The 16,687-nt window shown below is 39.5% G+C and overlaps 1 protein-coding gene across 7 annotated transcripts in view; it reads left to right on the top strand.

Moving 5' to 3' along the window:
- LOC105812913 (serine/threonine-protein kinase WNK1) overlaps positions 1 to 16,687 on the top strand; it is a 149,322-nt gene that overhangs the window by 120,529 nt on the left and 12,106 nt on the right. Inside the window, exons 10-24 of one of the 7 annotated variants that reach the window (XM_012647466.1) lie at positions 241 to 387; positions 2,010 to 2,468; positions 3,544 to 3,825; positions 4,507 to 4,604; positions 4,712 to 4,874; positions 5,433 to 5,549; positions 6,242 to 6,415; positions 6,607 to 6,664; positions 6,806 to 6,928; positions 7,428 to 8,836; positions 9,967 to 10,050; positions 12,546 to 12,629; positions 13,238 to 13,298; positions 14,150 to 14,223; positions 15,603 to 16,264. In XM_012647466.1, coding sequence (XP_012502920.1) covers positions 241 to 387; positions 2,010 to 2,468; positions 3,544 to 3,825; positions 4,507 to 4,604; positions 4,712 to 4,874; positions 5,433 to 5,549; positions 6,242 to 6,415; positions 6,607 to 6,664; positions 6,806 to 6,928; positions 7,428 to 8,836; positions 9,967 to 10,050; positions 12,546 to 12,629; positions 13,238 to 13,298; positions 14,150 to 14,223; positions 15,603 to 16,264 — 3,995 coding nt within the window. Of the gene's footprint in view, positions 1 to 237; positions 388 to 2,009; positions 2,469 to 3,543; positions 3,826 to 4,506; positions 4,605 to 4,711; positions 4,875 to 5,432; positions 5,550 to 6,241; positions 6,416 to 6,606; positions 6,665 to 6,805; positions 6,929 to 7,427; positions 8,837 to 9,966; positions 10,051 to 12,545; positions 12,630 to 13,237; positions 13,299 to 14,149; positions 14,224 to 15,602; positions 16,265 to 16,687 lie in introns of all 7 variants that reach the window. The other 6 variants (XM_012647464.1, XM_012647469.1, XM_012647468.1 and 3 more) reach the window with 6 other exon arrangements.

The following is a 16,687-nucleotide window of genomic DNA, read 5'->3' as shown; positions in this document are numbered from 1 at the left end:
GGACCAGTGGTGACTCAGTTGTGAAACATTGGTTAATTGTTGGTGATGTCATCATAAGTAAAGAACATCAGAGGAAAATAGATACATGAGGGGAATTGATGAATTTGAGTTTGTGCGTGTCTTTATTACTAAAAGCATCATCATTTACAGACACTAAAGGCTTTAAGTAAACATACTTCCTTAGAAACATGCTATGAATGATTTGAAATAAACCGGATTATTATATTTTATTCTTAGCAGCAGGGAATACAGCAGACAGCCGCTCCTCAACAGACAGTACAGTATTCACTTCCGCAAACATCAGCCTCCAGTGAGGCCACTGCTGCACAGCCCGTGAGTCAGCCTCAAGCTCCACAGGTCTTGCCTCAAGTACCAGCTGGAAAACAGGTAAACTCTTAATTTCTGAAAGTATGCTAAAAGGGATCTCCATGTTTCTTGTCTTCTGCCTTGTCTTCAGTAGTTGAAATCGGTTGATTTTTACTGCAAAAATGAAGTGATAACCACTCCGTTTGCACATATGTATTGTTCAGTGTAAATGGGTACATTACCGACAGCAGTGACAATCCAGAAATATTTCACTGTTAGTATTAGTCTAAAATAGATTTGACAGATACTACAATTAACGGGTTAAATAAAAAGGTGCTTTGGTAACTGAACCTATGACATTCTTTAGAGTTGTGTTGGCTATATCTGGTACTCTAGGTTTGCAACTATGCTTTATTTTCATGTAGATTTCTGCACTATTTCCTCCCTCATTACCTATTGACAGTAAATCATGAAAACACCTTATATGTAATGGTAGGGTTTTTTTGGTTTTTTTGTTTGTTTGTTTGTTTTTTGAGACAGAGTCTCACTCTGTTGCCCGGGCTAGAGTGCCATGGCGTCAACCTAGCTCACAGCAACCTCAAACTCCTGGGCTCAAGCGATCCTCCTGCCTCAGCCTCCCGAGTAGCTGGGACTACAGGCATGCGCCACCATGCCTGGCTAATTTTTTTTCTATATATTTTTAGTTGTCCAGCTAATTTCTTTCTATTTTTTCAGTAGAGACAGAGTCTCACCCTTGCTCAGGCTGGTCTCGAACTCCTGAGCTCAAGCAATCCTCCCGCCTCGGCCTCCCAGAGTGCTAGGATTATAGGCATGAGCCACCACACCCGGCCCAATGGTGGTTTTTTTTTTTTTTTCTGAGTAGTCCTCCTCCTAATCACTTGAAAAGTACCCTGTCTCTAGATACAGGTTCACAAATAAACAAAGAAAAAAAGAAGTAGTACAGTAGAAGCATACCTGTGGAAGGTCTGCTCTTCTAAATGACCTATCTTCAACTTTATCTTTGGGCATTTTTGTGCATGTGTTTGTACAATATTGCTGTAATATTTGTGATACTGTGATATTTCATCACATCTGAGATGCTATCAACTGTAAAATGCACCATTAATTTATGTAGCCCTAAGTACTGACACATCATCAATTGTAAGATCCTAATTTCTCAAATGTTAAAATGATCAGGTAGTGGAGAATAGGGGTGATTGCATCTTGGAATCAAGGAAATATATTAATTATACCTACTTTTATATAGAGCTGTGTTAGACTTAACAACTGTAGAAGTGATATGAAATCTAATTCCACTAGGAAGGAATTACTTGAATTTCAGTAACTACTGTAGTAGCAGTCACAGATTTAGTCACAGCATTTTGGTACATGAAATATATCCCAATAAAATTGTTTAAAAAAAAAAAGACCTAGCCTATGGAAGGGTTTATTGCCAAATGCTGAAGAATTAGCAAAGTTTTCTACAGCAGAAGGTTTGGAACAGTAGCGGTCTATTTAGCCTCTTTGTCTCCTGCTATCCTTTTCATATTCGTATGTGACATATTAACTTACACTAATGTATGCAGGATTTTGTTGGGGTTCCCCCCCTCTTCTTTTCAGCTAATACATAAATCTTGCTTTTGGCAGTCTTGCTTTTTTTTTTTTTTAAAGCCTGTCTGTTTTGTTTTTCTTTACTTTCCCAGCTTCCAGTTTCCCAGCCAGTGCCACCTATCCAAGGCGAACCTCAGATCCCAGTCGCGACACAGCCCTCAGTTGTTCCAGTCCACTCTGGTGCTCATTTTCTCCCAGTGGGACAGCCACTCCCTACTTCTTTACTTCCTCAGTACCCCGTCTCTCAAATTCCCATATCAACTCCTCATGTGTCTACGGCTCAGACAGGTTTCTCATCCATTCCCATCACAATGGCAGCTGGCATTAATCAGCCTCTGCTCACCTTGGCTTCATCTGCTACAGCACCTGCGGTCCCAGGGGGATCAGCTATGGTTCCTAGTCAGCTTCCAACCCTTCTGCAGCCTGGGACTCAAATGCCAAGTCAGGTTCACCCACAGCTTCTACAACCGTCAGTGCAGTCCATGGGCGTACCAGCTAACCTTGGACAAGCTGTTGAGGTTCCACTTCCCTCTGGAGATGTTCTGTACCAGGTATTGTGTTAGCTAGCAAAAAAGGAGGGCACCAGAGGGTTTGATTCTAGTAGACCATCAAGAACTTGAAAATCTAATAGTCGAGTATCAGAATAACTAGCAATAACAAAAGTTGCTGATCTCAACTAGACTAGTTAAAATAGTAAATTTGTGGAAAAGGATAGGATGATGATGTCTGATGACATTCCTTATCCGGTTTTCCCAGCACACCTCTTTCAAGAAAAAAATCCTTCTCAATGTTCAGTGTAAACGGATTGAATGCAAGATGTGGTTAATAGAGTACATTATGCTATGTTGGGTTTTGTTTTTGTGGTCTTTTGATACAGGGTCTCCCTGTTCAGGCTTGAGTACATTGGCATCATCATAGCTTACCGTAGCCTCCAACTCCTGGGCTCAAGCAATCCTCCTGCCTCAGCCTCCCAAGTAACTGGGACTGCAGGTGCAAGCCACCATCCCCAGCTAAAAAAAAAAAAATATTTTTTTTTTGTTTGGTAGAGATGAGGTCTCACTATTGCCCAGGCTGGTCTTGAATTTCTGGCTTCAAGCTGTCCTCCAGCCTTGGCCTCCCAAAGTGCTAGAATTATAGGCATGAGCCACCGTGCCCAGCTTAAGCTACCTTTTTTTTTTTTTATGTATACGTAAAATAAATAGAATAGCCAACACAGAATCAAACAGCTTTAAGGTTTAGATTTAGGAGATTAGCATTTCATGATATGACTGCAATAACGGATATACGAAAGTTTTTGTATTTTTCCATTGAAGATCAGCTAGAAAGGAATTAAGTCTTTTCCTCCTATTTAAACAATCTCCAGGAGGAGAAAAACCAACAATCTAAAGTATGATTGCAGAGTCCTGTTCCCTAAATTGGAACTAGTCTACTACTTCATTTCAAAATTCAAGAATGATCTTTAAATGTCCTTTAGATTATTAGAAAGAGATTGGCTACTATTCTTTGCTATGTGCTTTTTTTGTTTGTTTTTTGTGTTTTTTTATTTGTTTGGTTTTGTATGTCTTGCTGTGTTGCTAATTTGATGACCCAACCTGCACTAACTCCCCTTCCTCATTTCTGTCACAGGGCTTTCCACCTCGACTGCCACCACAATACCCAGGAGACTCAAATATTGCTCCCTCTTCCAGCGTGGCTTCTGTTTGCATCCATTCTACAGTTCTGTCCCCTCCCATGCCGACAGAAGCATTGGCTGCACCTGCTTACTTTCCTGCAGTGGTGCAGCCTTACGTGGAACCAAATCTTTTGGTTCCTGTGGGTGGTATAGGAGGACAGGTTCAAGTGTCCCAACCAGCTGTGAGTTTAGCACAACAAGCCCCCACTACATCCTCCCAGCAAGCAGTTCTGGAGGTAAATGGAATTACTGCATGTTTGTATATAAAACATACACGTATATATGTGATGGAATAGAAATGACAGAAGAAACAGGCTTCCCTGGTTTAGAACTCACTTGGAGACTATGTCAAACTGACTTCTGAATGACTTTTTCTTACAGCAGAATGAAATGCCAATGTGGGGGCCTTGTTGCCACTGGCTGTTCTGTTGGGAAGTGAGTGTGCCTTGGAGAAGGTTAACCCTGTTAGCACTTCACTTCTCTAGCTGGTACTTTAGCCATTATTCTTGTCCTTTCACAAACCTCGCCATTGGCAATCGGAAGAGTATCTTATCCTGCTGTGCTCGCAGCAATCATTTTGCCCTGCTGGGAGAAAGATCTTAATTCATCTTTGCACTTTGCTCTGCCTGCCCTGTTGCACACTTCTGGTAAAATGCTGGCTGTATGGCAAGTTGTAGTTTCACACCGCCTTGGCAGATATGTTGGCTGACCTCACACCATGCAGTCTATACCAGAGACTAGCTTTAGAAATTTTCTTTGGAATTTTAAGACCACTGTCTCTAGATGCTGAATTACTAGTAAATATAGTGCTTCTAGGGCTTAGGGGAGGGATAAGGAAAAAAAAATAGCTTGTTACAGATGGCGAATGATAAATAAAATGTTACTGCCAATATTTGAACAACCCTTTCCGTCCACAGAGTACTCAGCGAGTCTCTCAGGTTGCTTCTCCCGAGCCAGTTCCAGTAGCACAACCACAGCCCTCCCAGCCTACCGCTTTGGTTTCCTCTGTCGACAGGTATGTAAAACTAAAGTTCTTCCTTGACTGATAGGTAGGATAGTATGAAAATTCAAGATACCAGACCTTTAAATCTCATATTGTAAACTGAGTTTTTTTCCCCAAAGTGCACATTCAGATGTTGCTTCAGGTATGAGTGATGGCAATGAGAATGTCCCGTCTTCCAGTGGAAGGCATGAAGGAAGAACTACAAAACGTCATTATCGAAAGTCTGTAAGAAGTCGCTCTCGACATGAAAAGACTTCACGCCCAAAATTAAGAATTTTGAATGTAAGTATTGCTAATTTGTGGGCTCCATATTGTTAAAGGAATTTGGTATTTTAGAGGTTATCGAATCCAAACCACTCCCTTCATAAAACAAAGATAACCTTATCTTTGTGCAATACATAATTTATATAGTACTCTTCTCATTTCCTTCTCACAATCCCTTTGAATTGAATATCACATTTTTCAGGTAGAAAAAAACAAAATGTTACAATAGGGCCAGCAGTTATTATCATTTAAATAATTCTGAAGGCTCAGGTGAATTCGTGAACATTTAGGATTTTCTAATTACCCAAATGATATTCTTAAATTCCATATCTCTATGGTAAGGCACTATTTACCTATTAGAAGAAGAGTAGAGAGTTTTAGTAAGTAGCTTAAAGACTGATATCGTCTCAAAGATTTTCTTGCTGCTAGTTTAAGAGACAAAGTACTAGAGCTCCAAGGAACAATAATAAACACTAGGCTTCCTCCGACTTAAATTCGAGTGGCAATCTACATGTCTGTCTCAAATTCAGTAATAAAGCTGAATATGGTCTGAGATGAAGTAACTTTTCTTTTTAGGTTTCAAATAAAGGAGACCGAGTAGTAGAATGTCAGTTAGAGACTCATAATCGGAAAATGGTAACATTCAAATTTGACCTGGATGGTGACAACCCTGAGGAGATAGCAACAATTATGGTATGTCTGCATTTAGAGTTCCCAATTTTTACATAGTACTTGGTCTTCATTATTTTTTTTTTTTTTGAGACAGAGTCTCGCTCTGTTGCCCGGGCTAGAGTGCCATGGTGTCAGCCTAGCTCACAGCAACCTCAAACCCCTGGGCTCAAGCGATCCTCCTGCCTCAGCCGCCCGAGTAGCTGGGACTACAGGCATGCGCCGCCATGCCCGGCTAATTTTTTCTATATATTTTTAGCTGTCCAATTAATTTCTTTCTATTTTTGGTAGAGACGGGGTCTCGCTCTTGCTCAGGCTGGTCTTGAACTCCTGAGCTCAAACGATCCGCCCGCCTCGGCCTCCCAGAGTGCTAGGATTACAGGTGTGAGCCACCGTGCCCGGCATAATACTTGGTCTTAATATCCATTGATCTATGCAAATATGTGTTTTGTAATCTACGTTTATTTTGATAGTTACGCATTTATTTCAGTGTGATATGACTAGCACACCCAACCTGTGATTTAGAGAAATTTTTGTCTAGGATATGTCTAAGTTGGTATTGACGTTCTTAAAAAGGGAAGAGCTAATTCGAATACCAACTAAATAATAATACGGGCAGTATGCAAATAGGGCAGAAATCATGAAAGTGATAGTTGAATGACTTACAGCTTGAGAAATGTCACACTAATCAGACTGACATCACATTTCTTTTACAGGTGAACAATGACTTTATTCTAGCAATAGAGAGAGAGGCATTTGTGGATCAAGTGCGGGAAATTATTGAAAAAGCTGATGAAATGCTCAGTGAGGATGTCAATGTAGAACCAGAGGGTGACCAGGGATTGGAGAGTCTGCAGGGAAAGGACGACTATGGCTTTTCTGGTTCTCAAGTAGGTCCACCATTCCCATAGTGAAACTTTGTTTTATTAAAATATTTCCATAGTACTAGGTTTGCTATGATACCACATTACACCTATGACTGAGAACAAACATGTATGTTCTTTTCACATGTGGCGATTTGCTTTTCCTGATCATTGAGATTGCATTTGAGAATGAATTTAATCACTTTTGTTTATTGTAGAAATTGGAAGGAGAGTTCAAACAACCAGTTCCTGCATCTTCCATGCCACAGCAAATAGGTGAATTTCTTTCCTTTCCTTCTTTGTTCTTACCTTTCACTTAAGAAGTTGTATGTGCCAATAATGAACTCTTGAAGCTTCTTGTTGGTAACAATATAAATAATAATTATACAGTTAAGTGGGTCGTTTCCTTTTGATTAGGCATTCCTACCAGTTCTTTAACTCAAGTTGTTCATTCTGCTGGAAGACGGTTTATAGTAAGTCCTGTGCCAGAAAGTCGATTACGAGAATCAAAACTTTTCACCAGTGAAATACCAGATACAGGTAAAGAATTGATTCTGCCACATTCTTATGTAAATCCTACAGCATCTCTGCTATATTGAAAGCTTGATCATCAAACAGTAGTTTATGATAACACAGATAATAAAAAAGAATGAAAAACTGAATAATGATGAATAGAGAAGATCAAAGAAAAAGAGCTGGCAGGGACAGCCATACTCACTCAGTAGAACCTATATAGTAGGTACTACAGTATATGTCTATTTCTGCATTTACTACTGTTGTATATGCTTTAAGGTTACTCCATGTTTTGGAGGGTTTTTGTTTGATTTCAGAAATAGATACTCATACAGGCTGACTTAATTTGATCAAACTGCTGTTTTACTTTACTGTTTTAGAGCCTAGAACCCATCATTTTCTTGGGATAGATTGTAAACTTTACTGGTACTTGGTGTTGTTGGTAATCCACAAACAGATTGTTAGGACAGTCTTTTGAATCCACCCTTTGAAAATGGGCTGATTTTTATATTTTTATCCTTTGCAGTTGCTGCCTCTACATCTCAGGGCCCTGGAATGAACTTGTCTCACTCTGCTTCTTCCCTTAGTCTACAACAGGCCTTTTCTGAACTTAGACGTACCCAGATGACAGAAGGACCCAATACAGCACCTCCAAATTTTAGTCATACAGGACCAACATTTCCAGCAGTACCTCCTTTCTTGAGTAGCACTGCTGGTGTCCCAACTGTAGCAGCAGCCTCATCTTCAGTCTCAGTCCCGACAACAAGCAGCCCTATAAATGACATTTCCACATCAGTGATTGAGTCGGAGATCACAGTGCCCACTGAGAAAGGGATTGCTGGAGTTGCCACCAGCACAGGTCTCCCTGTACCACCTGTGTCTGAGTCACCAGCACTTTCCGCTGTAGGTTCAAGTATCACAACACCTGCAACTGTCTCAGAAACTACAACATCCCAGTCGGTTCACGTCCCTATATCTGGGAGCATTGTTTCTAGTACAGGCACTTTTCCTTCTGTAACAGTTTCAACAGCTTCAGCCTCTGCAGTGGGCAGTGCTGCCGCCCCCTGTGCTAAGCCTCCAGCTGTGCTATCTCAGCAGGCAGCTGGCAGTACTACTGTAGTAGCCACATTGACACCGGTTTCTGCCACAACTTCATTCCCTAGTACAGCTTCACAGCCATCCCTTCAGCTTAGCAGCAGCACCTCTGCTCCTACTCTGGCTGAAACAGTGGTGGTCAGTGCACACTCACTGGATAAGACATCTCATACCAGTACAACTGGACTGGCTTTGTCCCTCTCTGCACCATCTTCCTGTTCCTCCCAAGGAACAGGACTGTCTAGTTCTGTTTCTCAGCCCGGTGGAGTGCACCCGTTGGTCATCCCATCAGCTATAGCTTCTACTCCTGTTCTTCCCCAAGCAGCAGGACCTACACCTTTATTACCCCAAGTACCTGGTATCCCACCCTTGGTCCAGCCTGTTGCCAATGTGCCTGCTGTACAGCAGACACTAATTCATAGTCAGCCTCAACCAGCTTTGCTTCCCAACCAGCCCCATACTCACTGTCCTGAAGTGGATGCTGATACACAACCCAAAGCTCCTGGAATTGATGACATAAAGACTCTGGAGGAAAAGCTGCGTTCTCTCTTTAGTGAGCACAGCTCATCTGGAGCTCAGCATGCCTCTGTCTCACTGGAGACATCATTAGTCGTAGAGACCACTGTCACACCAGGCATCCCAACCACTGCTGTTGCACCAAGCAAACTCACGACTTCCACCACTAGTATTTGCTTACCACCAACGAACTTGACATTAGGAGCAGTCGCTTTGTCAGGTGTGCCAGTGGTCTCACCTGGGCAAGTGTCTGCCCCAGCCACCACTACATCAGGAGTGAAACCTGGAATGGCTCCTTCAAAGCCTCCTTTAGTTAAGGCTCCGGTAAGATTCTTATTATAAAATAATTAGATAAATACGATCGTTCTTTTTTCTTCCTAATAAGTACATTTTTCAACTCATTCTTATAAATTAAAAACATAGTTATAAAGGTACCTGGCTTATAGTATTTATTAAACAAACTGATGGCAATTTTGGGATATGTACATTGAACAGAAGTTTTTTTTTTTTAATATGGTGGGACTTTCAGGTGAATTATTACCGCACCATTTTCTAAAAATGTGTAATTATCAGGTAAAATACAGGCATTTATTCTGAATTGGTACAAACTGAAGAAATCTGTATCACAAAAGGGAGCTACATGCATCTGTCAGCAAAATATATGTACTAATAGCTGTTTACAGTCTTTGTTTCAATGAGAATAAAGCAAATCTCCTGCTTTATTGTAGATTCCACAGATGTACAATTTGGGGTTTATAAAAAATTGGACATTAGTGATGAAATTGATACAGAGGAGGAAGAAATAATCTAATCCTAGGACCAAAATAACTAGAATGTATTTTCTAATTCTGCTGTGGTGGATTTCCTCTCATCCTGCCATCTTCAACCTCTCTAATCTCCTCCAAATAACAAAGCTGTATTATGTCTGCTGGATTGTATGCTTCAGCCATTTTTCTGCATTGCCTTTGATGTGAGGTTCTTTTTACAGTAGAGTAATGCAAAATCTCTCAGAAAAAATAGAAACGGCCTGATATTAGATTTCTGATGCCTTTTATTATCAGGCCTGCCCCTTGGTTATTTCTGAACAGCCACTGTTTTCTCAGAAAAATCCTGTTTTTCTCAGCAAAAGCTTGATAGTACTCAACCAAATAAGTAGCTCAAGATTGGCTGGACTGTGCCTCTTATGTACATACAGCTCTTGTTCTCTGTATTTTCCCTAGGGAACAACCTTTTACTATACTGTGCATTTTATGAGTATGTCATAGTAGCCCCTATAATAATATCATTGGTTGTCACATTCTTTAAGACAGATGCAGAGTGTAACTTAGGCAATAAGCTTAACTAGATACATTTTATTCTTATGTTTGTGCATTCAGATTAGTCGATTTGTTCTTTAGTATGCAGTCTTTACTAACAGTGCCTCATGGACTTGAATTTCCCTTCATTGTCTGTAGGTATTGCCTGTGGGTACTGAACTTCCACCAGGTGCTTTATCCAGTGAGCAGCTGCCACCTTTTCCAGGACCTTCACTAACCCAGGTGCCCCAAGACTTGGCAGATTTCTTTCTGTGTTCCTACTTTCTTTCACAAATCTTATTTAAAGTCTCCATTGCATGATCTTGGCTTCTGGCTCCTATTTGGCTTTGACTTAGTAACACCTTTCTTTGAAAACACTGTAGCTAATGAAATGGGCCCTACTTAAAGTAAGAAGCTTCATAGTTGTTTTGTTTGCAATGTTGCTTAGGTCATTTAGAAAACATTTGATATTAATATTTCTCATATCTTAGAAAGAAAATACCAAAGTTAACATTTTGCCAGACTCATATGATGACATCTTTTATCATTCACACTTTTTAGAATAGTGAAATTAGAATCGTAAATGTGAGGTTAAGTTCTAAGCCATTATGGAAGTAAAAAATTATGTGTAATCAAAATTAACTTGGAAAGTTGCTTAGAAAAGAGAAGCACATTGATAACTGATAAACTTTTTTCCGTGAGTCCAGTGCAACTAGTTTTTTCTTAAGTGTTTATCATTTCTTTCATTCACCACCTAATGAAATAATTAGCTTACATATAGGTAGGTATAAGGGTAATGTTTGATGAAAAATGTGTACTTTATCTTTTAATATAAAAATCATCCAGCTCAGCAAGATGCTAACATTGTAAGATTAATCACAGAGGAACTGAGACCAGCAACTTGAACTTGAGATTCCCAACTCATACACAGTTCTGCTCACTGAGTGCAATGGCGGTCAGAATTACCTGTAATATTAAAATTATTATTACTCTTTGCCACCCTACCCCACCACCAACACATTTAGTTAAATTTCCTTAAGGAAAGTACTCACTATAAATCCATCATGATCATGAAAAAGCTTCTGACATAGGTCAAGCTAGTAAATTTTGAAACTAAATTAAGAATTTATTTTGGAATCATATATAAGAAAAACATGGTAAATTGCTTACTTGAAAAGCCTAATCTGAATTTAACCCAGTTCTTTTATCCCAATACAGTAAAACATTAAGGAACTTACCACAATAAAGTAATAACTCCAACAGAGAACCTACTCTGTCAGTCACCAAATTTTGATAAAATTGCATGGTGAAAGTCTATAAATTGGGAATTTAGTTTTAAACCTGTTTTCTCATTAAACACATGTATTCAGATAAGTAAGGAAGTTTAAAATGTGGTAAGAAGCAGCACATGAGACACAGGAGCGGGGAAAGAGTAACTGGATAGTGCCCAAATATAGAGGGAGAGGCATAAATGAAGGCTGTGTAAGAATACGTTGATGGAAGCCAAGACAGGTAGATACAGGATTAGAGACTGTGGCAAGGGCAGAAGCTATGGCCTTGGGCTGGATGGCAGTGAGGCCTGATGAACAGGACGGAATGCCTGAACCTCCTTGGCTGCCTTCTGTAGGATAGAAGAAGTGTTGTAAAACCTGAAGAAGAGAATAATATTATATCCCCTGATAGTGACAGAATATATTAATGCCATCTTTTATTCATAGAGACAGAAAAAAAGTATATACAACTGAGAAAGAAATAGAGCAAGGCAGGCATGGTGGCCCACGCCTGTAATCCAGTACTTTGGGAGGCCAAGGCGGGAGGATCACTTGAGGCCAGGAGTTCAAGACTATCCTGAGCAAGAATGAGACCCCCCCTCTCTACAAAAGATAGAAAAATTAGCCGGGTGTGGTGGCGTCCACCTGTAGTCCCAGCTTCTTGGGAGGCTGAGGCAGGAACATCACTTGAGCCCAGGAGTTTCGGGTTGCAGTGAACTGTGATGACACCACTGCACTCCATCCCTGGGTGACAGAGCAAGACCCTATGTGGAAGAAAATAAAATAGGGAACATTGGATACAGTTACTCTTCCAATAGATCTTTATACATTTTTTTTCAGAGATAAAAGAGGACAGGCCAGGTACGGTGCCTCATGCCTGTAATCTCAGCACCTTGTAAGGCCGAGGTGGGAAGATTGCTTGAGCCCAGGAGTTTGATTCTAGCATGGGCAGCATAGTAAGACCTTGTTTCTACAAAAAATTTAAAAATTAGCCAGACTTGGTGGCACACACCTGTAGTCCCAGCTACTCAGGAAACTAAGGCAGGAGGATCACTTGAGCCCAGGCGTTGGAGGTTGCAGTGACCTGTGAGGACGCCACTGCACTCTTCACCCAAACAACAGACTAAGATCCTGTCTTAAAAAAGAGAGAAAAGTAAACAACTTTTTCTATCACTCCGATTAACATTGAACACAGAAGGTTAAAAAAAAAGACTTTGAAATAGCAAAAACATGAATTACTCTAAGGCTTGAGAGACTGACATGCAATTTTGAGAAACTGATAAAATCCTTAAAGCAATGTACTAAATTTTAGCGTAATGAGTTTTATAATAATATATATATATGAAGACAGATGTTACATTGTGCCAATCTAAAGCATAGAACAGTATGTCCTATATTATTTGCCTATATACAGTGGCTCTGAAATTGCCAATGAACTATATTTATACTGTGTTTGTTTTTGTTCAGTCCCAGCAACCTCTAGAAGATCTTGATGCTCAATTGAGAAGAACACTTAGTCCAGAGACTGTTGCAGTGACATCCACAGTCGGTGTAAGTTTTGAAAATCTTGATTAAATCCCCTCCTAACCTTAATGTATTATATTCCTTGAACACAAACTGTAACCTAAACCATTTTTAATACCTTTAACACATATTCAGAGTCCCTGCTTGTTCTAGCGAACAGAAACAAGACAGATTAATGAAAGATTAGCACTGACCCAGTAGTGGGAAATATTTGATTTGAAAAACACTTTTCTAGCCTTAACCTCTGATTAGATTATATTGCAGATCAATTCTGTGGGTTTTGTGTTTTTGCTTTGTTGGAGGCTAAACTTCATGAGGCATGTTTTACTTAAAAGTACGTTCCTATAAATATCCCAGTTACACTCTTAAGTAGCCTATGAAAAAAATTACGAAAGCAGTCAAAGAGGAATAAGACTCTAAATTTCTTCTTGCAAAAGATGTCTTTCTTTACATTAGATTTATTTTTAGGGTGTAAGAAGAAAAAAGAGAACAAAACAAAATCCCTCAGACATAAGTTTCTTCACATATACTATCTTTCTGCCCTTTTACAAAGAACAGAGGAAGGGCAACAAGGCAGAGTTTAAGCATGACTAAAGCTGAAGATTTTGTGGTATTTATGTGAATGTGTTTTGCAGCCTGTGTCCATGGTGGCTCCAACAGCAGTTGCAGAAGCAGGAGCACAGCCTCAGAAGGATGGTGAGAAGCATCCTTCTTTCACCTTACTAATTCCATTCCTACCCATAATTGATTATAGAGGTTTTATTGTTTTGAAAGACACATTCTTGAGAACATCAGTCTATGTGAAACTATCATAACGAACATTTTTATGTTATTTCGTGACTGAGAAGCATTGATGGTAACATCTAAAGTATGAATTATTAGCAAATTTAATTAATCTATTATTATTGGGGGGAGTTATATAAGGGGTAATGATAGATTCTTAGCGTAAGACCCTTTGTCATTAGCTGGGTCTTGCTATGAGAGATTAAGAAATTCAAGCATGCTGTATTTATAAGTTAATTTACCGATAATCTTTTGGCTTTTGTGACACTGGATATACAGGGATAGAGATAAGCTTTTATATCCTGGACATACATTTGTATGGCAATACAATTGTAAGATTTCAATTAATCAGTAAACATTTTTATTTTCAAGGCAATTACATTCTGAATTGGCTGTCTTGTTTTTAAAGAAGTCACTTACAAATCAGTGGAACAGACTAGAAAGTCCAGAAATGGACAAATTAAAGGGGAATATAAATTATCAGGATACCATGTTATCACTGTAGAGGGTTAATGATAAATTTTCAGACCTTGACAATTTTTAACAAACAGTAGTATCTTTGCTAATGAAGGTATCTAATAGTAGAGCAAACAATAATTATTTCCCTCTGTTGGACAAAGCCTAGGAGATAAAGGAGGTAAGGAAGTTTTTCTTGCCTCTAACAGCTTGCCTCATATATAGTTTCATTTTGCTGTATTTCTGGCCAAAAGGAAAAGAAGCTAACTAAAAGAGATGTTTATGTTTCCCTCCTCCATGTATTTCAGTTTCTCAAGGCACAGAAGGTCCTGTCCTAGCAACCACTTCGGGAGCTGGTGTTTTTAAGATGGGGCGATTTCAGGTAAGATAATCACTTTTCTTTGCCTTGATTCCCTCTTTTGGGGGAGTTGTGTATATAATAACATTATTACCTACCTATTTGGGACATAACTGCCAAGCCAATGATATAGTAATACTTCTTTACATGGTACTTTATAGTTATCATTTTTCCCTAATAAAATAATACATAATTTTAAAATATAGAATACTCAGAACAGTGGGTAAACAGATAGTTATACTATCTACCCACCCACCTCCCAATATTACTTTTTTGGGTGCATTTCCTTCTACTCTTTGTTCTCTGCTCAAGCGTGTATCTAAAATTGACCGTTTCTCTTGCTCTGAATATTTTGTAGCTTTTTTTCCCCATCCGTTAGTTTACCTAAACATTCTGCTATTGTTGGTTATTTAGGTCATTTCTAATTATTCCAACTTAATAAGTAAAGTAATAGTAAACATCTTTGTGTATAAAAACATTTTCTATGATTAGGATAATTTACATAGGAGGATTCATTCCATAAGTTAAAATACTGAGTTGGCATCAAGTGATATACTTCATCACTTTATTTACCCAGCTGGTCCGACATGTGAGCATTTTCTGACTCTTAATACATTGTGTGAAGTGGGCTTTGCAAATCCTTTTTTTTTTGATGCTTTCACAGCTACTTTCAGATTATTCTCCTGATAGCCCTTGGAGTTAGGGATAGTAGATGTTTTTCTCATTTGTAAAACTGAGCTTCTGAGAGTTTATAGATGGGCTGAGTTTGTATTGATAATACATGGACAAACCAGGACAAGGATCAGAATCCTCCTTTTAATTACTCTTCAGTTGTATTGATTCTTCAGGCTTAGCTGGCATTTAACAGTTGCTGGGTTTAATTTCTATAGTTTTTCTTATTCACAAAGCGACCTTCAGGATTCGGTGACCTCTGGTTATTTATATTTTGACTAAGACATGAATCTGAATTCTGTTTATGACATGAGATATGGAAGTAAGTCGTTTACTTAGTAAATTGAGCTGGCCACACAATCTGTATCTCAGCACAGATGTGTTCTCTATAATGGTATTCAGTTAATGTTCACTAAGATGGACTGCTCATTGACTGGGAAATAAAGTGATCCCTTTTTTTTTTTGATCCATGATAGTGAATATTCAGAACTTCAGTTTGGTGGTGCTGTTATTTTGTTTGGTTTCATTTTATTTTTAGAAACAGGGTTTCACTCTGTCACCCAGGCTGGAATGCAGTGGTATGATCATAGCTCACTGCAACCTTGAATGCCTGGGCTTAAAGCAATCCTCCCGCCTTGGCTTCCCAAAGTGCTGGGATTTTATAGGCGTGAACAACCATGCCTGGCCCAGAAGTTCAGTTTTTAATCTCATTCTGTTCCCTTTTCCATCAGGTTTCAGTTGCAATGGATGATGCCCATAAAGAGGGTAAAAATAAGCCAGAAGAGGCAAAATCTGTTCATTTTGAATCCAGCACTTCAGAGTCCTCAGTGCTATCGAGTAGTAGTCCAGAGAATACCATGGTGAAGCCAGAGCCTAACGGGGTGACCACTCATGGTATCTCTTCAGATGTGCCTGATAGTGCCCCCAAAACTCCAGCCCCAGAGGCAAAGTCAGAAACTGGGCAGCCTACCAAGGTTGGGCGTTTTCAGGTGACAACTACAGCAAACAAAGTGGGTCGTTTCTCTGTATCAAGAACTGAGGACAAGATTGCTGAGGCAAAGAAAGAGGGACCAGTGACATCTCCTCCCTCTGTGGATTTGGAACAAGCTGTTCTTCCTGCTGTGATACCAAAGAAAGAAAAGCCCGAACTGTCAGAGCCTTCACATCTCAATGGGCCGTCTTCTGACCTGGAGGCTGCCTTTCTAAGCAGGGATGTGGATGACGGTTCAGGTAGTCCACACTCCCCACATCAGCTGAGCTCAAAGAGCCTTCCTATTCAGAATCTGAGTCAAAGCCTTAGTAATTCATTCAACTCCTCTTACATGAGTAGTGACAACGAGTCGGACATTGAAGACGAAGACTTAAAGCTGGAGCTGCGAAGACTACGAGAAAAGTAAGTATATTTTCTCCCGTGAAAGAATAATGGCAGGTAATGTTTTAAGACCTAGATCTCAGTGCTAGGATTAATATTCTTTTCACTACAATATGCTGATGTCTGTCTTGTAAAGAGAAGGAGGTATGCAAAAGCTAAAGTTCCCCGACTGTGGTTCATTAGATTCTCTTACACTCACAAGGACCTGTAGCATTTTCAGTTGAAGAACTTCTCCAGCACCTTTGTATTGCTACTATAATATTATTTTATTAATAGCACCTTTTGTCACCATTAACCACTCTTGGCTATTTATTAGCCTACCAAATGAATCCAGTAATGGCACTAGGATGTGCGATAATGTTGTCAAGTTTTGGTAATTATATTTGGCAGATTGGATCAGAGTAGCAAATTTAGCTGTCCTGCCCATGGCCTCAAAAGTCAGGA

This window comes from Propithecus coquereli, unplaced genomic scaffold (genome assembly GCF_000956105.1).
Source record: "Propithecus coquereli isolate 6110/MARCELLA unplaced genomic scaffold, Pcoq_1.0 Scaffold269, whole genome shotgun sequence".
In the NCBI taxonomy this organism is placed as follows: Eukaryota; Metazoa; Chordata; class Mammalia; order Primates; family Indriidae; genus Propithecus; species Propithecus coquereli.
This window is presented reverse-complemented; position numbering and strand designations above follow the sequence as displayed.